General features: G+C 39.1%; 1 protein-coding gene across 1 annotated transcript in view; it reads left to right on the plus strand.

Moving 5' to 3' along the window:
• Positions 1-24043, plus strand: part of CPS1 (carbamoyl-phosphate synthase 1) — a 188391-nt gene that overhangs the window by 77643 nt on the left and 86705 nt on the right. Inside the window, exons 20-21 of the mRNA XM_070737805.1 lie at positions 6335-6511; positions 12439-12557. Of these exons, the coding sequence (XP_070593906.1) occupies positions 6335-6511; positions 12439-12557 (296 nt within the window). The remainder of the gene's footprint in view (positions 1-6334; positions 6512-12438; positions 12558-24043) is intronic.

Raw genomic sequence — 24043 nt, forward strand, 5'->3', positions numbered from 1 at the left:
AGGAAGCTTAAACATTTTTCAACCTTGACTTTGCCTCATTGAAACAGCCCTTTGATATAAAATGAAACAATGTTGTGTTTCCAATTGTCATAGCACAACTGTGTTGCTTTGATCTGTAATGGGGCTACTGTGACCAATGTTCCCTCTAATGTGCACAGCGCGCTGGGGCGCAGGCAAAAACCAAGCTCTGTTGTGTTTGGGCCTGGGCCAGCTGTTGCCCCCACAGATGGGGGAGACGCGGCACACAGTGACTGTGAAAGCCTGGCTGACAGCCAGGATGCTGCTGCTGACAGCCAGGAAGATGTAGCCGTCAGTCAGGAAGATGAGGCAGAGAGCCAGGACGAATTGGCAGACAGTTCAGGGGAAGGGGCTGGCAATTTGTCAGACAGTTTATCCTCTCTCAGCTCATCTGCAGGACAATACATCAATTTACGCAACTGTAGGGCTTTATAAAGAAGGGATCGCTTTAAGAAGTAGGATAAGCACACCTAGGCTGGGTGTGGTTCCCTTAATGAGGGCTAACAGCATAAAAAGGGAACGGGGCCAAGGCAAACTGTGGCTGATTATCTGGGTGGTTGGTGTGGCGTCGTTTGTTCCTGCTTTGAAGTTCCTGCTCAGCGTTGTGGGAGTTGAACACTCTGGGACAAGCTGCTGCTTTTGGGCTGTGAATATTCAGAGACTCTGGGACTATTTATGCTCCGTGACTTTTGTATTTGTTGGCTTTTCACTGAACTTTGTAGCTGACTGAATTTGCAACAAATCCTCTTTGTTTCTCCTGAAAGTAAGGACCATTTGCTTTAGACTTTTTCCTTTACTGTTTAATACAAGTTTGCTGACTAACTATCCACGTGTGTGTCTGACCTCCTTTTCTGGAACGTTAATCATTGCTTGAGGCCGGTCAGGCAGAACAAGCTCAGTCCAGAGTTTTCCATGCCAGCATGATGGAGCCGGCACCCCGTGGGCTCAAACACCACCCGACTTCTCCAACTCTGTCACTGCGTGCCGCTTCCCCGCGTGGCCTTGACGTCAGCAGGCCCCTGTGCTGCGGGGGGGGGCCATGTGCAAGCTCCTTGCCTCTAGCGCCTCCTCTTCCACCACCTCACTTCCTGAACCTGTTTACAAGGGGCTGGTGGAAGATCCGATGTCGCTTTTGCTCTTTTTTTTGCCTACCTTTAGCAAAAGCGACATCGGGTCTTCCACCAGCCCCTTGTAAATGGGCTCAGGCAGCGGGGCGGTGGAAGAGGAGGTGGTGGAGGCAAGGGGATTGCAAGCGCCCCCCCATGACACAAGGCAAGCATGGCGGTCAGGGCAGCAGGGGCCCCCTGACGTCAAGATCTGCGACCGCCAGCAAAGCCGACCATGGGCTTGATGTCAGGGGGCCCCTGCTGACAGCAACCACCTGGTCACTGTGAAGGAGTCTCAAAAGCCTCCTGAGGGGGTTTAAAGCAGGGCCTGGAAGATTGCCCCCCAACTGCATTTTGAAATGGAGAATCCTGCAGTCAAAAGAGATGCAAGTTGTCCATTGGGAGTGCTGAGACAATGGGAGGAGTTGTGAAACTTTGGAGAGGGGGGTGGGGGTTGGAGAGGGAGGGAGAAGCTTCGGAGAGGGAGGATGAAAAGGCGGGAGGGGCTGGAGCCGAGTGCCTGGCAGCACGTCTCTTCCCCACCCCGTTTCCCTCCAACATGGCCGGGTCCCCCCCTCCCTGTTTTGGAGTCAATGGAATATGCTCTGGGATGATATTTCCTTTATTTCTTTATTGGCCAAGTGTGATTGGACACACAAGGGAGGAGAGAGGAACAAATGAAAGCGTGAAGGGGGGAGAGAGGGAGAGGACGCAGGAATGAGAGAGACCTGGAAGGAGAGAATGAGAGAGAGGGAAAAGAGAGAGAAAGAAAGAAAAGGGAAAGAGAGAAGTGGAGAGGAAGGAAGGAAGGAAGGAAGGAAGGAAGGAAAAATGGAGGGAGGAGGGAGGAAGAATGAAATGAATGGAGGGAAAGAGGGTGGGAGGACTTTTTGGGGGGGGTAATTTTTTTTAATTTTTCTCTCAACATACATTCAAACAATACAGTGTACTATCTGATTTTCCATGAATAAAATGCAATATTTTCTTAGTAACTAATATCAATCATCCCAAAAGTTGCAAAAGTTTTTTTTTTCTAATTTTGTCATCCAGTTACATACATTTTCTTTTAGTTAAATTCCCTCCTTAATGTTCCTTCAAAAAGTACAACACCAATTATTTTTCTAACTTATTAACCAGTATGCCAAAGTGCTAAATTCAATTCAATTTATGCATTAATCCAAATCAGTATCACCTACTGCATATCTTATTATAATCAATACTTCTAACTTTATTAAAAACAGATCAGCAATTCCTAAATTCATATATCTAAATAGAAAAAATAGAGTCTACGGAGAGGGGCGGCATACAAATCTAATAAATAAAAATAATTGAAGTTAAAAACGAGCAAACAAAACAATACTCCAAGCTTAATCAACCCTTCTCAAACTCCAATTTCTTCAATCTGAGCAGAACTTTGAACCAAACCCTTTTCTTTTTTCTTTTTTGTATCCCCTTTTAATCCCCTTTTCCATTTTATTCTTTCTATTCTTCCTTCTAGGAAGAAAGGATTTTGTTAGAAAAATAAAGGGGTTATTGGATCAAACTTTGGACACTTGACAAGTTAGCTATGATGGTGGCCATGTCCCAGAGTTATGTGAACATCTTTTGGGATCTTCTGACATGCAGCTGCAGGGATTCACTTAACGACTGTGGCAAGAAAGGTGGTAAAGTGAGGCAGAACTCACTTAATAACCATCTTACTCAGGAGATAGAAACGTTGGCCTCCATTGAGGTCAGAACAGACGTCGAGGATTATCTGTCTGACCAGTGCACTCTTTTAGAAGCATATCAGCAGATCAGGAGTCCATTTTGAAGCTCCACAGAAAACATCTAGGGGGGAAGGCAGGTTGTCCTCAACTTACAATGGGTTCAAAGTCGCAACGGCCCTGAAAAAAGTGACCTATGCCCCTTTTACACACTTAGGACCTTTGCAGCAGCCCGATGATCGCAGGATCAAAACTTGGCTGCCGTTTCATATTTGTGACCATTGCTGTGTGTTCTGAGGTCATGTGACCCCCTTTTGTTTCTAACCTATCCACGCCCAGGCATGGAAATGTGCCGCTCAGACATTATACTTTTCTGCTCACACCAAAAAAAAATTAGAGGGAACACTGACTGTGACCCTGAATACAGTCCATATTGCCAAACTGAAGCAGGAGATCTAGGTACATGAATCTCATCTCCAGACATGGCTGAGCTGAGGAAGAACCAATTGTTTGCAGGAGCCAAGATGTCTAATTGAGGTGGATCATAACTAGTCAGCACAGATCCAGTCATCTTTCTCTTCCTTTGGGTTCAGTTTGCAGTGTATCAAATATTTCAGGAAAAAGTGTAAAAACAGTATCCATTGGATTCATCAATTGCCAGTTCTAGAGAATTTAATTCTGACACCTGTTTATATCAGGCGCAGAACCTGGGAGAAACATTTATTTCCAAATACGTTTTTTCACTTTTGGCAGCTTTTTAAATAAAACCTCATAGAAAGTGATTTTCGCTAAAGTGGATATATCTAGGAAGTTTCACTCTCCTGGTTTCAGAGCTGGAGATTGTTTTTTTTTTATTACCAAATTCTATTACAGTATGTGGAAATATGACTGCAGTTTTGCTTCCATATCTGTGACATTTTGCTGTATCTATATTTCAAATTTCTTCTAATATGGGTCATATGCATATTCTTCTTTGGAGAAGGGTGAAGGCAGAAGCAATTACTGAAGTTCTGTTGTGGATTAATTTCACATTTATAACCAGTGGACCATTAGCTACATAATTAAGAATACTTTCCTATCTTTTCCTGACTCTGAAAAACTGGTTCCATTTTCCTTTTGCAAATTTCAGAACGAAAACATTTTCAGACTTTGAAATGTCGTTTACTTCTATGCTATATTAAGTAAAACCCAGTCTATTCATGAAATGCTATCATTGAAAAATGTGTAGTGTAATTGCTTTCTTCCAGCATTGAGTGTCTTTGGCTTTTCATATGACTAGACTAGATGGAAGATAAGAACGGAGAACAATATATTTAATTTTCAATGACCCTAGTATTGCTTCCTCTTGGAGTGATAATGTTGGTGGCAGTACATTCTGACATAATTCACACCTTGCATAATTCACACATTGATTTTACCTAGTTCTATTCATGAATCCATGGCTTATTCAACCATTTTTGCTTAAAAATTATAATATGATGTATGAACCCAGCCACTATGTGAAGTCAGATACTATGTGACATGGCAGTGTGGGGAGCTGAGTTACTGTATATTATTAATGTGGTTATTGTGTATGGGGAAGAGGGTTGCTGTTAACTTTTTAACTTAGCCAGGCTGTTGAGCACAGAGCAGGGATGTACTGTATATCAATTGCCCATTTGCATGACTCGTTTACCAGGATGGGGGAATTTTGAGTTTTATGAAGACCCTAATTCAGGAATCTGACTTGTAGCAAGTGCTATAAACACCAGAGAAATCTATCAGGTTTTGGTTAACTCTCTCCAATCTATTGTGGTGTGCACAGTATTTATTGAGTGGTTTAAATTCCCTTCCTTGTTCTAATCAAGCAGAAAGCCAAAGACCTAAGAGAAGTGGTATATCCATTTCCACTTCCTTCTAATATTTGCCTTGTGCAATACCAGGAGCAATTAATAAAAAAGCAAAACAAAACAGAAAAGGGTGATATTGGTCTGCCATGGTGCCAACCCTAATTATGCCAGTGCAGGGTTTTTTATATATATTATTTTATTCTTTATTTTTAAAAAATAAAAAGGAAACCTTTTTTGTAGCTTACAGGATGTAAAAACGATTCATGCTTGACTGTGTCAGTCATCCTGGATCAACTAAGCATGCGTGAACTGCATTTGGAGTGTGATGTTCCCTTCCACGTTTTTAAAAATAGGGCTGAATTTTATCAGAAAAACTGAGGAAAAGTATTAACAATGTCAATCTCAATAAATGTAAGGAACAGAACTTGGTTTGCTCTGTCAGGCGTTCTATAGTTTCACCATAGGCTTTCTATAGTTTTTACCATAGAATCCTCATTAGCTATTATAACAGATTGATTTATTTCAATATTAAAAGGTATGTTGTTATTTTTGTAGTGTTGGTACTAAGATGATAATGATGATGACTTGGATCTTGAAATCGGCCAAGAAATGAAGAGGAACAGAGGAGACAGCAAAACTGTATTTGTTTCTAAATGAAAGTATTCAAAAGCCCTACCTGAGCTGGCTTTTGCTCCCCTGTTCTTTGGATGGAAACTGTATACAGTAGTGAAATGTTTCAACGTTGGTTTGAATTCTCCAAATTAATTAATTGGGGTTGTGGTTGGGTAGCAGAGCATGTCTGAATAAATACAACCAAAGCTACAAACAGGAAATAGAGGTTAAGGCTTCAGGTCCAAAAAAATAAGCAAAGTTTACTAAAAATAAATTTTACATGCTTCCAGAGAAAGCCTGCATCAAATTTATTCATAGTGGGCAAAGGGGAATATGGGAAAAAGGAAATAAGAAACTCTGTCCTGGTAGGAGAAACAGGCGGAAAGTCTTTCCCTTTGGACAGTGATGGCAGGTGTGCCACAGGTGGCATGCGGGGCCATATCTGCTGGCACGCGAACCATTGCCCTGGCTCAGCTCCAATGTGTATGTGTGTTCCAACCAGCTGATTTTTGGCTCACACAGAAGTTCTGGCTTCCACAGAGCCTCCAAGGGGATGGGGGAGGGTGTTTTTACCCTTCCTTGACTCCAGAGAAGCCTTTGGATCCTGGGGAGGGCAAAACACGAATCTACTGGGCCCACCAGAAGTTGGGAAACAGGCCGTTTCGGGCCTCCAGAGGGCCTCTGGGGGCTGGGGAAAGCTGTTTTTGCCCTCCACAAGCATTGAATTATGGGTGTGGGCACTCATGCATGTGCAATAGTGCATGTCCACTCTCTTTCGGCACCCGAGGAAAAAAATGTTCACCATCACTGCCTTAGGAGAAGGAAAGCAGAGATTTGTAGGCCATTTTTATATCTAATATCCTAGTTGGTCAATCAAGTTTTAGATGCAGCCTCAATGTATTAAACTCTATCTCCTTTCTTCAACACATGCATTTTTGCCAGAAGTCATTCTGGCTTATGCTGCTTCTCCTAATTTATTTTTAAGGTGGCAACTTCATTTTTTTCCTTGAGAAATCTGAAAAAGAATTTGTGCATTACCATGTTAATACTTTCTTTATTCTAGGTTATGGCTATTGGACGGACCTTTGAAGAGAGCTTCCAGAAAGCTTTAAGAATGTGCCACCCATCAATTGACGGCTTCACATCAGGCTTGCCAATGAATAAAGACTGGCTTAGGGAGGTGGATCTCAGAAGCGAACTATCTGAAGCCTCCAGTACACGAATGTATGCAGTGGCCAAGGTACTATGAGAAGCAATTGAATTTTCATCTTGTTGGTAGCTAAAAGATGAAGCATTGTTTTAACTGATAGATAGCAGCAAGATAAAGATCAGTACCTTCCATGTTTTTTCCCCTTAAGGTAATGTAATATTCAGTTACAGCATTTTCAGTGTGGCAGAATTCTTGTTTTAAAAGAGCAAATTATTCATGCCAAACAAGAGCTTTGTTGAAATTATCTCATGGTATCAAAATCTCCAGCATTCTTAAGTATTTTTTTTTATGATGATCAAAAACATAGGTAGTCTGGGTGGCAGCCTTTTACATTAAATCCTTAATAATTAAGAAGCAGGAACAACAAATTGTTAATTTTCTTTCTCTGCAATAGACTACTTTTCTGATTCCCCTAAGCTGTTATACAATCTGTTTATAGCACCAACCTAAGAAGAATAGACACTGATTCCTCCAGAATATGGAATTATTCAAATATCTACTATATTCTATTCTGTTTTGACATTTCAGCTTTCCTTACTTGTTAAAATTCATCTAGACAGCTGGAACTTGCTGGTCAGAAATCTTTTAACAATTGTTATGACACTTAAAGAATGAATTATTTATTCCTGTTGGTGCAGTGCCACATTAAGTCCATTTGCTAGGCTTGTCAAAAATCCTTTAACTCTCACTTTTCTCAAAATCCAACATTTGGAGATGGAGAAGGAGTCTTGACACTGTGCTTTGAAAAAATGTAGTTACAATCTTTGAACCATGATGTTACTTTCCTGTATTTAAAAAGAAGTAAAATAGAGATAGGACTAAACAATTGCAGAGTCACATTCAAATCACATGATTCATTACTACATGCTATGTATTTGATGATCCTGATTGTTTCTGACTGCCAACACTAGTGCTGTAGGACTTAGATGTTCATTATACTTCTGGTGTATATCACACTTGACGTAGAGATTTATATGAATGGATGCTCAAATCCCTGCACAAAGAAAACTAGTTTGCTATGAAGAAAATTAGCAAATACTTATTTCTTATTGGGCATAAAGTCTGAATAATTAGAGTCATAGAAACATAGAAGTCTGACGGCAGAAAAAGACCCCATGGTCCATCTAGTCTGCCCTTATACTATTTTCTGTATTTTATCTTAGGATGGATATATGTTTATCCCAGGCATGTTTAAATTCAGTTACTGTGGATTTATCTACCACGTCTGCTGGAAGTTTGTTCCAAGGATCTACTACTCTTTCATTAAAATAATATTTTACCATATTACAGACCCCTCCAGGAATATCAACCCTATTGCACACTTTAGAGTCAATGAAAAAAAAGGCTGCCTATAGGAGGTATAAAGAGTCTGGAAGTATAGCTGATAGGGAGGTATATAAAATGAGACAGAAGGAGGCGAAACAGATAATATATGCTGCTAAAGCCTCAAAAGAGGAAGAAATTGCCAAATCTGTAAAGAAGGGGGATAAAACCTTCTTCAGATATATTAATGATAAGAAGAAGAAAAACTGCGGCATCACGAAGCTTAGTACCGGGAATAATACATGCATTAATGGGAATAAGGAGATCGCTGACCATTTCAATAGCTACTTCTGTTCAGTTTTCTCAAAAGACACCTTACAAAATAATACTATAGAGGGATATAGCATTGCTTCCAGCTGTACGGATTCAGCTCCAGTGATCTTAGAAGCCGATGTCTTAGAAGAACTTGAACGATTAAAGATAAATAAGGCAATGGGTCCAGATGGCATCCACCCCAGAGTTCTTAAAGAACTCAGATCTGTCCTTGCTACCCCCCTGACTGATTTGTTTAACCAATCCTTGTTAACAGGAGAAGTTCCTGGGGATTGGAGAATGGCCAGTGTTGTGCCTATTCACAAGAAGGGCAGTAGAGAAGAAGCTGGTAACTACAGGCCAGTTAGCTTGACATCAGTTGTAGTTAAAATGATGGAGACTCTACTCAAAAAGAGGATAAATCAGCACCTAAAAAACAATAACTTATTAGACCCAAATCAGCATGGCTTTACTGAAGGCAAATCATGTCAGACTAATCTCATTGATTTCTTTGACTATGTCACAAAGGTGTTGGATGAAGGTGGTGCCGTGGATATTGCCTACCTGGACTTCAGCAAAGCCTTTGATACGGTTCCACATAAAGAGCTGATAGATAAATTAGTGAAGATTGGACTTAATCCCTGGATAGTTCAATGGATTTGCAGCTGGCTGAAGCGTAGACATCAGAGAGTTATTGTTAATGGCGAGTATTCTGAGCAGAGTCAGGTTACAAGCGGTGTGCCACAAGGATCTGTTCTGGGTCCTATTCTTTTTAATATATTTGTGAGTGACATAGGGGAAGGTTTGGTAGGGAAGGTTTGCCTATTTGCCGATGACTCTAAAGTGTGCAATAGGGTTGATATTCCTGGAGGCGTCTGTAATATGGTAAATGATTTAGCTTTACTAGATAAATGGTCTAAGCAATGGAAACTGCAGTTTAATGTTTCCAAATGTAAAATAATGCATTTGGGGAAAAGGAATCCTCAATCTGAGTATTGTATTGGCAGTTCAGTGTTGGCAAATACTTCAAAAGAAAAGGATTTAGGGGTAGTGATTTCTGACAGTCTCAAAATGGGTGAACAGTGCAGTCAGGCGGTAGGGAAAGCAAGTAGGATGCTTGGCTGCATAGCTAGAGGTATAACAAGCAGGAAGAGGGAGATTATGATCCCACTATATAGAATGATGGTGAGACCACATTTGGAATACTGTGTTCAGTTCTGGAGACCTCACCTACAAAAAGATATTGACAAAATTGAACGGGTCCAAAGACGGGCTACAAGAATGGTGGAAGGTCTTAAGCATAAAACGTATCAGGAAAGACTTAATGAACTCAATCTGTATAGTCTGGAGGACAGAAGGAAAAGGGGGGACATGATCGAAACATTTAAATATATTAAAGGGTTAAATAAGGTCCAGGAGGGAAGTGTTTTTAATAGGAAAGTGAACACAAGAACAAGGGGACACAATCTGAAGTTACTTGGGGGAAAGATCAAAAGCAACATGAGAAAATATTATTTTACTGAAAGAGTAGTAGATCCTTGGAACAAACTTCCAGCAGATGTGGTAGATAAATCCACAGTAACTGAATTTAAACATGCCTGGGATAAACATATATCCATCCTAAGATAAAATACAGAAAATAGTATAAGGGCAGACTAGATGGACCATGAGGTCTTTTTCTGCCGTCAGACTTCTATGTTTCTATGTTTCTATTAAGTCATATAAATGTATAGATTTTAATAGGCGACTATCTTTTTGTGCACAGATGGTCCATGGTCCTTATTTTCTGGAAAATATTTTTACCTTTTTGTTGGTATCTTAAAATCTAATTCAAAAACTTATAAGTAAGCAACTTTGTATAATTTAAGTAGCTACTATTAATCTTTTTCCTTGATTCCTTTCTCTGGAGAGGGGCGGCATTCAAATCTAATAAAAAATTATTATTATTATTATTATTATTATTATTATTATTATTCAATAAAAAGATGCTTTGTACGGATGCATATGTTTTCTCATTTGAAAGGAACCAAATGCTTCACTGGTCATACAAGATTTCATGACAAAGAAGAGATTGATATCAATAGATTGTTTACACACTTGACTGAGAAGAATGCTGTTGCTGTAGTGCCGAGTAGATAGTAATGTTTCAGTAGGGTCTCCTTAAAAATATAATACCATGATTGTCACATTTGTTTTTCTCAAGGAATATTTCCTACCTTGACAAATATGCCAACATTTTGAATTATCATCACAGAATCATGTCATATGAGGGCAGCTGGGCCATAATAGATCTGTTCACCTTCAGTGTTGCTAAAATACTTCTTTTAGTCTCCAGAAGTGCACTTTATATTGGATTCTTGAAATAGTGAACAAGCTGCCAATAAATAGCAATAGCATTTAGACTTTTATACAGCTTCACAGTGCTTTACAGCCCTTTCTAAGCAGTTTACATAGAATAAGCATATTGCCCTCAGCAATCAGAGTCTTCATTTTACCGACCTTGGAAGGATGGAAGGCTGAGCCTACTGAGATTCGATCTGCCAAACTGCTGGCAGCTGGTGATCAGCAGCTTGCAGTACTGCACACTAACTTCTGCACCACCAACAAAGTTGGTCTTTTGCAATTGATCTTTTTATAAGCAACCACTGGCCTCCCTAGAACTTAATTTGAAAGCTATAGACAATGTGTATTTGAAAATCAGTTTGTGGAAGAAATCTAATTCTAATGAGATTTAAACTGGTTTGAACTGAATTCAACACCGTGACCAAATCAATAGGCCAATGAAATGCAGAGGACCTCAGTAAAGCGTTTGATAAAGTGGACCACAACCTACTACTCTACAAATTGGAAAAAAAGTGGGATAGACTGAGGGGTGGGCTGCTAGCCAGAACACCTAATTGGGCTTGCCTCTGTGGTTCTGGAGGTACTGTGAGTTCGAGCGGAATTATGCTTCTGCGCCCATGCAGGTTGCAAAATTGCGCATGGAGACGCAGATGCGCCCATGTTCTGGTGAGTTTTTTTGCTTCTGCACATGCAGCTAGCAGCCCATCCCTGGATAGACTACAACACAACCAGCTAGATTAACAGCTGGCTGACCAACCACACCCAATGAGTAGTTGTCTCTTTTAGTCCTCAATGGATCCAATTCCACATGGAAAGAAGTAAGCAGTGGGATTTCACAAGGTTGTGTCCTAGGCCCAGTACTCTTCAATATATTTTTAATGACTTAGATGAGGGAATAGAGGGGGAACTAATCAAATTTGCAGACACCAAGCTGGCAGGGGTAGCCAATACCCCAGATGACAGGCTAAAAATACAGAAGGATCTCAATAGACTAGTACTGTGGGCTCAAAATAACAAAATGAAGTTCAGTGTAGAGAAAAGCAAAATCCTATACCTAGGTAAGTAAAACCTAAGACACACATACAAGCTGGGCAAAATCACACTCAGCAGTAGTGATTGTGAGAGAGATCTTGGAGTTTTAGTGGATAACCAACTAAATATGAGCCAGCAATGTGAAGTGGCAACTAAAAAAAGCCAACACAATCTTAAATTACATCAACAGAGGTATACACACTAAGACTAGGAGGCACTAATACCACTCTATAATGCCCTAGTTAGACCACTTTCTGATGGTGAGAGTGATCAACCAGTGGAAGGGCTTGTCAGTGGAGGTTGTGAACACCCCAACACTTGACACTTTCAAAAAGAATTTGGACCGCCATCTATCTGAGGTGGTGTAGAGTCTTCTGCTTGAGCAGAGGTTGGACTAGATGACCTGCAAGATCCCTTCCAACTCTAATAATAAATTTTAAAAACTATTGAATTTAAGAATTCATGGAACCTGCAAATCTTCAAACTAAGGCACAGGAAACATTTTGTTTCAAAAGAAATAGGAAGTTTTTCAACCTATTTATCTAATCTTTACTCCTTACATAATTCCAGTTAAAACTTAAAAATAATAATACAATATTATTAATGAAAGCTATACTGGGCTGCAATTACAATATATAGACCAGTTCATAGAGACTAAAAAAAAGTGAGTTTTTGAACACAAATGAATCTTTTGAACACAAGTTATAACGTCTGGAATTAGGATAAAAAGCATGCATCTTAAAGGAAACTGGAGCACAAATGTATTTTTAACAGAAAAAGTGAAGAACTGTAAATCAGAATTAAACAAGTTCAATTTACAGATGATATGGATTACAGTTAAAAAGTAGTCACTATTTATAAACTGTTACTGAAAGTTTTAGAAAGAGTGATATTTCAGAATAGATTTGAGAAAGAAGTAACTACTAAATATTTTTATTCAATACAGTGTTCAGAAAAAAGTCAGTTAATTCACAAAACCATGACTAATCAACATCCCTTTCTGATAGGCCTTGAACGAAAACTTCCCTGTAGATGATATCCATAGACTTACAGACATTGATAAATGGTTCATCTTTAAAATGCGTAATATCGTGAACACGGAGAAGAACTTAAAAGCACTTGATAGGTAAGTCTATTAAACTTCCTTTTAAAGACAGCTGAGCTGAGTACATTATATTGTATTACTTTAATGTCAGATAATTGCTTCTGTGAAAGTGCTGGTCAGCAAAAAAGGTCTGCATATTCCCTGCCCCCCCCTTTTTACATGGTTAACTGGTGTACTAAGGTTGGTCATGAGAATGCAACCATAAGAACATGGCTCTTGCTGAGTGGGCTGATTGAATTGCTGCTTCACTCTCTCCTCTTATAGTAATCCTCCTATTTGTATTACTCCACTGCCTTCTCTACACGCTATTTGAGATTTAGGTTTTACTCTTGATTTAGTCTTCATTCTGATGCTCTTCCATATTTATGTTTCCAGTAATGGATATTAGTATGGTCAGGGATTTATCAAGGTGTAGTTAAGGTCTTCTGTTGACCCATGGCATCCTATCCTTCGCTTCTCTTGTTTCCTCCTTTAGATGTGTCAGACTGAATCCAAAAAGGCAGGATAAGTGAGAGGGCAGCTTTGGCCCTGCCAAAAAAGATAAATTCATTAATTGAAAGAGGCTCATGTATATTGTATTTGTGGTCTCCAGAATTTCAAGTCTTAGTTATAGTTCAATCTATCATTTATTTTATGTGGTGCCTTCAAGTCTGCCTTATATGGTGCCTTCAAGTCTGACTACTTAGACAAAACCATCCAGTTTTCCTTGGCAGCATTTTCAGAAGTTGCTTGCCATTGCTGCCTTTGTAGGGCTAAGAGTCACCCAGCTGTTCCTAGCCTTTTTGCCTTGACCACTATGTCAAAGAGGATCTCCTATTTATTTATTTGTTAGTTTACTATACAGCATGTTATATAAGACTACTAACTATAAGACTACTTATGACTACTAAGACTACTAAGTCACACCAAAAAATTTAACCCAAGTAAATACTTTTCCAAAATATAATGTCCACCCATTGATCTGTAGCACAATGCTAAAAGTGCTGGATCCAAATTCTAGTCCACTATCAGTATGAAAAGTCTAGCCACTCCTTACTCACTTGAGTCTGGATTGAAAAGATTGAAAATTGAGGTAAAAATATGTGACCTCTTTTATGTACCTTCATTCCCAACCATTAGGATCCTAATTTTTGAATCATATTTCAAAACCAGATGTGCTAAAGATGTAAGATAAAAGACTTGGTGAAGGATGGTAAACTGATTGCATAAACTGACTTCACATAACATTCAGTTAGTCATGCTTACTAGCTTACTGTGTTGATAAACCCAGACCATAAGACCACTGAATTAATGATTCAGTGTAGATATGGCAAATGAGACAGGAGCAGGGTTCCATTGTAGCTGGGGCAGAGGCTAGGGAGCAGGGAGGAGAGACAAGTGTTAGCCAAGGGGAAAAATCACTTCTCTTTTCTCTGCTCCTTGCTACACTGACAGCAGCTGCAGTTTTGCTCAGGGGATCAAGAAATGAAGCTTTGCAGAGGAGGATAGTAGGAGTAGCAGGTTTGTAGTATTTCATGAGTTTGATATTCCCCTGAGCCCAGGAAAACATCTATGGTTGCAGGATAATTCTGTTTTTTTCTGGCAGCCAGAGCAGACATAGCCATGGAAATAGGAGTCATATAGGAGGGAGTGATCCTCTAGTGGGCTTGTAGATAACTGACAATCTTCAAGTTCCTTCTCCATGTGATATAGAAAATTATCTTCTCTTTGGGATGGGAAACATCACTATATTGATAGAGGTCCTGACATGGAGATGAATTCTGCAACATCTTGTGGTTTTTATTAAAATTAGGGAAGCAAAATCATGCCATCCCTCTTTCCCCATCATATGACATGATGGCCTGTTTTTATCATCCTGCCCATCCTGTGCATGTACTCAAGTAAATGACCACTCTAATCTAGGTCAGAGGAGCTGTCTAGATGAGCCCCTACTCTGGTATTTTAATCATCTTGCCAACCTCCTCTTTTGAGACAGTTAAATTGAAGATGTATTTAAATAGAAAATAGTATTTTTCTGAATAGAATAGAATAGAATTCTTTATTGGTCAAGTATGAATGGACACACAAGGAATTTGTCTTTGGTGCATATACTCTCAGTGTACATAAAAGGAAAAAAGTGATAGTCATAGGTTACTAATAAGCAATCAAATCATACTAAGATATAAACAGAACAATATACATCATAAAAATACAGGCAACATGGTTATAGTCATAAGTGGGAGGAGATAGGTAATAGGAAAGATGAGAAGAAGAATAGTAATATAGTCTTAGTAAATAGTTTGATAGTGTTGTGGGAATTAGATATTTAGCAGAGTGATGGCATTCGGGGGGAAAACTATCTAGTTTTTCTAGATAGTGTCTAGTTGTTCTGGCATGCAATGCCCTGTAGCAGGGGTAGGCAAAGTTGGCTCTTCCATGACATGTGGACTTCAACTCCCAGAATTCCTGAGCTAGCATGATTGGCTCAGGGATTCTGGGAGTTAAAGTTCACAAGTCATAGAAGAGCCAACTTTGCCTACCCCTGTCCTATAGCATCATTTTGAGGGTAGATGTTGAAACAATTTATGTCCAGGATGTGAGGGATATTTCCCTTTTTGACTCTTGCAGTATACAGGTCCTCAATGGAAGGCAGGCTGGTAAGCAATCATTTTTCTGCAGTTCTAATTATCTGTTGACATCTGTGCTGTCCTGTTTGGTTGTAGATCCATACCAGACAGTTATCGAGATGCAGATGACAAATTCAAAATTCCTCTCTAGAACTGAATCAGCAACTTTTGGGGAAGTTTGAGCTTTCTGAGTTGCTGCAGAAAGAAAATTCTTTGTTGGGCTTTTTTGGTGACATTTTTGATGTTAGGTATCCATTTTAAGTCTTAAAATATGATAGAACCTAGAAATGTGAAGGTCTCTACTGTTGATACTGTATTGTCTAGTATTGTGAGAGGTGGTAGGATGGGAAGGTTTCACCTAAAATCTACTACCCTTTCTACTGTTTTGAGTATATTTAGTTCAAGATTGTTCCAGTTACACCACAAGCCTAGTTGTTCAACCTTCTGTCTGTATACAGACTCATCGTTGTCTTGAATGAGGCAAATCACTGTTGTATCATGAATACAACAGTATTCAAATACACTGTGAAGCATGAATGCAGAAAATACAATATAGTAGAGAGTGGCAAACTAAAGATTAAGATTGTCAGTCATTGTTCTGCTCTGCTATTGTGATCCATCTTCCCTTCCCTTTTCCTTTCTTGTATTTTAGAAGGTCTTTATTGAATTATTGCCTGCATATTTAGGGCATTTTTCTAGAGATGCCAATAAATTTTGGCAGCCACATGAGGGCACCAGAAACTCACATTCTATCAAATAATTAAATAAATAAATAAATACATTCCACTGTCAGGAAGGAACTTGGCAGAAGATTTGCATTACTGTTATGAAAAAAGGCTTATCATCTAATCTTTGTTCTGCTCCTTTGACAATCTGTACATTTTTAATTGAGTAGTTTTCATTTTACTCAGAAAGTCAGCTGGAGCTTTAGCTAAGCTTAACCAACTATGGAAGAATAGTTAGATGGATAATTTACCATGCACAGATAGCTTGAGTAATTTCTCCTTTAACTTCTATGTTTTGTTACACCGTCTTTCTGATTCCGCTTAAAAGGAAATAGATATATGCATTTAATTATCCATATTTTTGGTAAGTTCCATTTCTTCCAGCCGCCCCGAGTCTTCGGAGAGGGGCGGCATACAAATCTAAATTATTATTATTATTATTATTATTATTATTATTATTATTATTATTATTAATATTATTATTTCGTTGGACACAGTGATTGATTATACTTAGCCTTTTGTATAAACGTGGACTCATAAATAAATCAAAAACAATTTGAGCTGTTTTTATTAATGCCTTTTCCATTGTGCTAGGCTATAAGATACATTTTAAGGAGAAGTAGTAATAATGCTATTTTCTATACAGGCACCAGATGTAAGAAAATGAATGGGCAAGGAATAAAGTACAAGCGTATGCACTAAACTAGGAAGGAGCAACTTAGGAGTGGACAGCCAGTTTGATTATTTTGGTTAACCGCTTTGACTCTCTCCTCAGTTGCTGCTGCTTAAATTCTATAGCACAAATATTATTAGACATTGATGCTTCTATAAACTATTCAGTTGCTTTCACATTTTTGAAAAATAATCTCATTTTGTTACTCACATGGGCTTTATTGGTGCTAGCCGCAAAATCCCACATAAATATTCACAAACACTTCTGAATGCTATTTTTTCCCCTTTCCTTTCCTTTTCTCTTTTTTCATTTCCTTTCCCTTTCTCTTCATTCCTCACTTCCTCCCATATTTGGACATTTTCCTAGCATCTTGGATAGCACTTTTGCATTTAAATTATTGCCAAAGAAAGTTAATGAAATTAACAAATTGTTTTATGGCATTTCTGTGTTACCCTAGTGTCCTGCTGATTTCATTCCAACCTTACCTTCCCAATTTACTTTTGTACTAGGTTTCCTGGAGAACTATTTTCAACATAAAAGTAACTTATTGTAAGATAAACTTTTTTTTAGATATTTTTGCAATGTTGAAATTGCTAGACTAGAGACACAATGGCAACTTCCTTACTGCTTGATCTGCATCTCTGTTATCTGCAACATTCTTGAAATGTCTATAAACCTGGAACATATAACTCTTTTTTTCTTTTTTAATTTTGGCAGCTTGTTTTGTTAGGTAGATAAAGTTAACGAAGAGATTAAATATAATGAAATGAATTACAGTAAGAAGAAAATGAATATTACACATATTATGCATGCTTGGCCTGTGCTATAGATGCTTGTTCAGTTATGGAGTTATAGTTTACAGAAAATTGGCTACTCTCAGGTGGTCCGTTTGAAATCTGTATCTCCTGGACCAAATCTACCCTTATCCACTTATTTTATTTTCTAAGGCAATTATATTCTGGAGGCTCACCAAAATACACAAAGTCATAGATATTGTGTTTATCACCTGTCTGCCACATAAATATACATTTAATTCTATGAATCATATACAGTATGTGTCCCATTAAGAATAAATCTTTACTACTCCCTGGCCATATTGTGGAACAAAATTGTCTTTTATATTTCATGCAACTATTGAACAAACAGAACAAGTATGACACATTTGAATTTCTATCTTAGAAATGTAAGTTTGGTATTACTGCTATACTGTCAGAAAGGTAACATGCAGATTAAGTGATTTTTCCTCCTCCTGAGGGTGTGTGTGTGTATGTATGTATGTATATGTGTATGCATTTAGGATAAGATAAATATATGTTTAGAATAGTTAATGTTTCCTCTCTGAGATTATAATATAAAAAGGGTAAATATATGAAATAATTTGGAAGAGGCAAAGAAAGGGAACAAAGTTTCATTTTCCACGTGAAATGTTTTTTCCTATGAGATGATGGATTCCACCTGAGGTCAACTGAAATGTATTTGGGACTAATGTGTATTTAAGTCATTCTGGACATAGAATCAAGAAAGTATGAATTGGGAAGTTTTATAAGAATTGAATAGAACAGAATGAATAAGCTGGAAGGGACCTTGAAAGTCTTCTAGTCCCACCCCCTTCCTGCTCAAGCAGGAGACCCTATACTATTTCAGATAAGTGATTGTCTAGACCAGTGGTTCCCAACCTTTTTTTTGGCCATGCCTCACTTAAGAATCTCAAATCCTGAGGCCTCCCCTCCCCTGACATATAATATTATTTAAAAAGTGAACAACTCATGCGGAGGAAGCCTAAAAGGCCATTAAGCAGGTTTAAACAAGGTTCTAATTACCCCCATTAAAAATGAAATTGCCACCATGTGGGGTGTGGGCCCCACATTTGAAACCAGGGCTCTAGACTCTTCTTAAAAACTTCCAGTAATGGAGTGCCCATGATTTTCGAAGGCAAGCTGTTCCACTGGTTAATTGTTCTCACTGTTAGGAAGTCTCTCTTTGATTAGTTTCCAAAGATTTGTTGTTCTGCCCTCTGTTGCTTTGGAAAATAAATTGACCCCCTCTTCATTGCGACAGCTTAAAGGAGATTATTTAAAGAAGATATACATTTAAGTCATCTCTAGACATTTTTATCCAGCTCCTGTTTGAAAATCACCAGTACGGTAGGAGTCCATGAATGTAATTGAGAGACAATTCCTCTGCTTAATCAATCCTTACAGGGAAGAATTCCATCCAATATTCTGCCTGAATTTCCTCCAAAATCATATTTCACTTGAAGTCTGTATTTGACACACTTCCCTTTTTAAAAGAGTTTTCCAGTATTGGGAAAGTCTGAATTCTTCTTTCCTAATGCTACTAGCATAGCTGGGGATAGATGCTACCTATTTTCTGTATTCTTTGGACCTCCTTTACAGACCTGATTTCTGAGAATTCTCCCTTGTAAAGCTAGTTTTAAGGGTTTCTGATTGGCTTTCAAAAATATTTGACTATTTTTTCCCATTTTCACTGATAAGAATATTATAATTGGTTGCACAGTCAGTCAGATGTTTAGATTGGATTTAGCATTTTATCTACTTGTTGAGTGGACCTGAGATATATAAATGTTATTGTTTGATGGTGTTAAAGGTATCATCACAAGATGTAAGCTCTTTCAAGTAACATTGCCTTTTGCAATTGACTGATAGTGATTTTGTGAATGCTGATCAATGTGTGCTCTAGTTGTTTTGAAATTGCACCTATTACTATTGGTACTATCTTATCACATTCAGAGAATGGTGGAAGCCTAATAAATCAAGTTCTAACCAAGGACCTAAAAGTTATTAAGGTAGTGTCTGAGAATTATAGGCAGTTTTAGCAGGGTTGGGTTTGTTTTTTTTTTGCAATGTCAGAGTATTTTGGTCCCATAGGTTCAAATGTTCCATATATTGAGGTTTTGTACCAACTCTACCATGTTCCTACACAATGATCTAACTTTCCCTTATTGAATGGTCTAGCTTTATTGCTTTGATTTTGGTGCACTCCCAGATAGGTTGAGAGAGCTAATTGCCAAACTTACATCTCCTGGAAAAGACCTCTCATTTTTGGCTTCATTGGGTTCAGGCTGGGTAGAGAAGATCAACTCAATGTAGCTTTTCCTGGGCACTTCTTTGTGCCATAGTTATGTTGCTAGGATTATTTCTAGTAGTGATTCAGTTAGCAGAGGTATCAGAGGCAGAGGGGTGCAGTGAGATACACAACAATGGCCAGGCAACAGGGAGGGAGGCTGGCACAAAGAAAGGGACATTAGTAGCTTTGTTTCTCTCCCTCTCTTTACTGAGATTGAACTGGTTCCAGTCATGCAGGATTTTAATAAAGCAGTTTGCAGAATTCTGATTGATTCACTGCATTAAAGTGGATTTCTGTTTCTATTCTCAAATTGACTTCAGCGTGGGATTGCTTTTTCAAAGGTTTGCACAACTCTATTCTATATCTTGTTATGTGAGGAGAGGAAACCATTGTGTGTGTGTGTGTGTGTGTGTGTGTGTGTGCTACGAGAATTGCTCCACGAGAAAGAGGTACCAGCTAGATAGAGAAATTGATGCCTGTGTGCAAAAGATTATCAGAGAAAAAGAAGTCAAAATGGGTTGGCCAATTTTATATTTCTGAAGGATTAATAATGCAATTTTCATGTTCTTGTTTTTCCTTATTTTCTCATTTATTAAATAATGTTTGCATGGAGCACTTAAAATGCATACTTGGCTGACTCAAAAGTAAGCAAACATGGCAATGATAGAGGAGAAATCCTCCACTGATTCAAAAAACCATTAGAGTACCAGTTGAATGCCATTGGCACTGACAGTCATCCTGAGTCAATTGCAAAAGGCAGCCTTGCTTGGAGCATTTGCCTATCCCAGGCCCTTGTGAAGGATGCGATGGGTAGATAAAAATACCAAACCCTGTCTAAACATTTGACTGACTCTATGAACAGCCATCATAATATGTTTCTGCTGAACAAATAGTTTTCCAGGGTTTTCAGGACTTCAATAATTTCCCCATGACTAATTTTTATTTATTCATTTATGGCTGGGTTTATCTTTTGATGAAATGACATTATTCCTTATTATCAACAAAAGGATGAGTTTTATACAGGACCTGTCAGTTAGAGGATCCTAATTTACTTACCATATTTTTCAGAGTATAAGATACACTGGAGTATAAGACGCACCTAAATTTTTAGGGAGCAAAAGAAGAAAAAACAATTCTGCCTTTGCCTACCAGCATCAGGATTAGTGGTGTCTTCACTTCCACTCGGATTTTGATAACAAGCAGCACATATATTATCTGTTTAAAACAAAACCTATCACCCTCTGGGCATTTAACTAGAGTGGGTGGAGTGGGGTGGAGTGATTTTCATGGGGGAAAGAAGAAAGACTTGGCACTAAAGGCTCCACTCCTGAGATGCTCCTGTCTTCATACCTATAGCCATAGGCATAGAAAGCCTGGCTTTCTTGCAGCAAGATCCAATAGAAACTCAGCACTTCAATGCTCCTGGATGCTGCCATCTCACAAACACATTGCCAGGCTTCCCAGCTAGCCTCCTGCACCCTTGATACCTTGATTGGAGCTTGATTCCTGAAGCAGGAGGTCAGGATTCATTTGGCAAAGGGGGCATTGCGTGACAGGTGTAAGGCAAGGCAGCTCACTACTTTGCCTGCCCCTTCTCCAGACAACCCAGGCAGAGGGTGGTTGGCTTCTCTCCTCTATACAGGAGATGGATTTGGCCACGAGGAAAGAGAAAACCCTTCCATCTTGCAAGCAGCTTTGGCAGCAGCAGAGTTCTCATGAAGCAAAAAGTGAAATGGAACTCAAATGGCTTTGGAAGTCAAGAGATGTGCTCACTCCCAACCTTGTCCAAACTTTCCTCCCTGATTCTAAAAACTTTGCTTTTGGAAGGCTGCTTTGGATCCCCCCATTCTACAGTCTCTTCCCTCTGCCCAAGCTCCCCCCCTAGCTCTTCCCCACCATGCATAGAGAAATGTGAAGCAGCCAGTGGTGGGGGAGAGGAGAAGTCATGTGGTGGGAGATTCCTCCATAGCGCAGATTACGCTCAATCTACTGGTGCCTTTCCCATTGAGGTGGAGCATGATCGTAAGGGAAGGCATTTCATTGTCCGCTTGAATGACTGCTGTAATAAATGGGTATGTAGGGAAGAGGGTAGCAGATTATCAACCAGGCATGCAGAAGCCAAAAAAATGCATTGCATTTCAGGGGGTGAACAGTTCCAGTTGGCGCTGCCACCCAAAAATTCTTTCCTATCCCAGTTGCCCAGTGCATATTGCAGAACTGTGCACCCTCCTCCTCCTTCTCTGCAGACTCACTTTCTTTTTCCTCCTGGCCAGATTTGTTTCCTGGATCAGGAGCAGAAGCCAACTGCCCTTGGCCTTGTGTTACACCTCTCATGCAATGCCCCTTTGTCAAATGAATTCTGACCTCCCGCTTTGGCAATCAGGCTCCGACTGAGGCAGTAAAGGTGCAGGGGCCTTCAACACCTATGGCTATAGGTAAGAAGATGGGGATGTCTCAGGAGTGGAGCCTTTCATGCAAAGCCCCTGTTCTGCCCCCATGAAAATCATCCCCCACCCCACTCCACCCACTCCAGTGAAATGCCCATTTCACTGGGTTTGTTTTAAACCTCCTAGTGGAAGTGAGGATCCCTGCCTCTTAGAACCACCCAAAAATGTGACATGCAGAGGCCAAAAACCTCTGAAGAATGGGGGTCAGTGGGTAGGTGGGTCTACATTCGGTGTATAAGATGCACCTAAATTTTCACCTTCTTTTGGGGAGTAAAAAAGTGTGTCGTATACTCCAAAAATATGGTAATTCAGCTTAAAAAACAATAACAAAAGGGGAAAGGATGTTCTTATCTTATTTATAGCTACTAGAGACTGGGCAATTAATTCATCTCTTCTTCTGCTTCCCTTAAATTATGCTGTAAATCAGACTGAAGATCAGGTAGCCAGGATTTAGCTGTTCTCACAGGTTTAAAGGACAGAAACTTTGAACTACTGTAATTCTTGTTAAAATATTTTGCAGTACAGTAGTACCTCTACTTACAAACTTAATTTGTTCTGTGACCAGGTTCTTAAGTAGAAAAGTTTGTAAGAAGAAGTAATTTTTCTGATAGGAATCAATGTAAAAGCAAATAATGTGTGTGATTGGGGAAACCACAGGGAGGGTGGAGACCCTGCTTCCTCCCAGGAGATTCCTAGAGAGGCCACACAAAGGCTTTTCCCCACCTTTTCCGGGCCTGTTTCCTCCCAGGAGATTCCTAGAGAGGCCCCACGGAGACGTCTCCCTGCCTTTTCCGGTTACAGTTTCGGTGGCTCGGGTTTGTAAGTGGAAAATGGTTTTGAGAAGAGGCAAAAAAATCTTGAATGCCTGGTTCTTATCTAGAAAAGTTCGTAAGTAGAGGTGTATGTAAGTAGAGGTACCACTGTATTATATAAGTTCCTTGTAGCTGACATTTCCATAGATATTCGTAAATCTGAGGTCTTAGGTCCTTATAGTCGCTCAGTTTAGAAGAAAGGAGCTTGTTCTTTCCATGAAGGCATGCCAAAGATGTCCCTTTGGGTTTTTTTATTTTTGAATAAACTCTGCAATTATTTCAGAGATTAGAATTAATGAAAGAAAAGAAAGCACTTGATAGCAGTCTTCCAGTACTTGAAGGCTGTCACAGAGAAGAGGGGGTTGACCTATTCTCCAAAATACCTGAGGCAGGACAAGAAATAACAGATGGAAGCTTAAGAAAGAGAGATCCAAGCTAAAACTAAAGAGAATTTTCCTAATAGTTAGAAACAATCAGTGAAAGAGCCTGCTTGCAGAACTTGTGGGCACTCCATCACTGGAGGTTTTTAAGAAGAGATTGGACAGCCATTTGTCCAGAATGGTGTGAGGTCTCTTGCTCGAGCATGGTGGTCGGACTAGAAGACCTTCATGGTCCCTTCCAACTCTGTCATTCTACGATTCTATATATACAAGATATTTTTTCAAAGGCTATAAAAGTTTTTAAAAGAGAACTATTCTGTTCTTTTTTCAGTTCAGAACCATTGAAATTTCTCACAATTATGAAAGTAATGTCCATGTCTTCTGCTATAAATAAATTGCAATTGGAGGATCATCTTGTGGCTTGTGGTTTGTGGCTGCTCCAGCAGGTTTTTAAGAAGAAATTGGACAGGGTTTTTTTTGTCTGAAATGGTATAGGATCTCCTGCTTGAATAAGGAGTTGGACTAGAAGATCTCCAATGTCCCTTCCAACTCTGTTATTCTGTTGTAGAGATAAGACAAAGAAGGACTTCAGATGTTTTGTTTTTATGTACAGGGTTATTCAAAAAGAATGAACCAATTTCATGACACAATATTTTATTAAGGAAAATTAATACAAAACTCCAGCCAAGTCACAAGTATTCTACTTACAATCAACCTTTATTTCCTGTTATACAAGTATTCAGTGTGGCCTTTACAACTTAGATAACTCCTCCTTTA

Source organism: Erythrolamprus reginae, chromosome 1 (assembly GCF_031021105.1).
Source record: "Erythrolamprus reginae isolate rEryReg1 chromosome 1, rEryReg1.hap1, whole genome shotgun sequence".
NCBI classification, from domain to species: domain Eukaryota; kingdom Metazoa; phylum Chordata; class Lepidosauria; order Squamata; family Dipsadidae; genus Erythrolamprus; species Erythrolamprus reginae.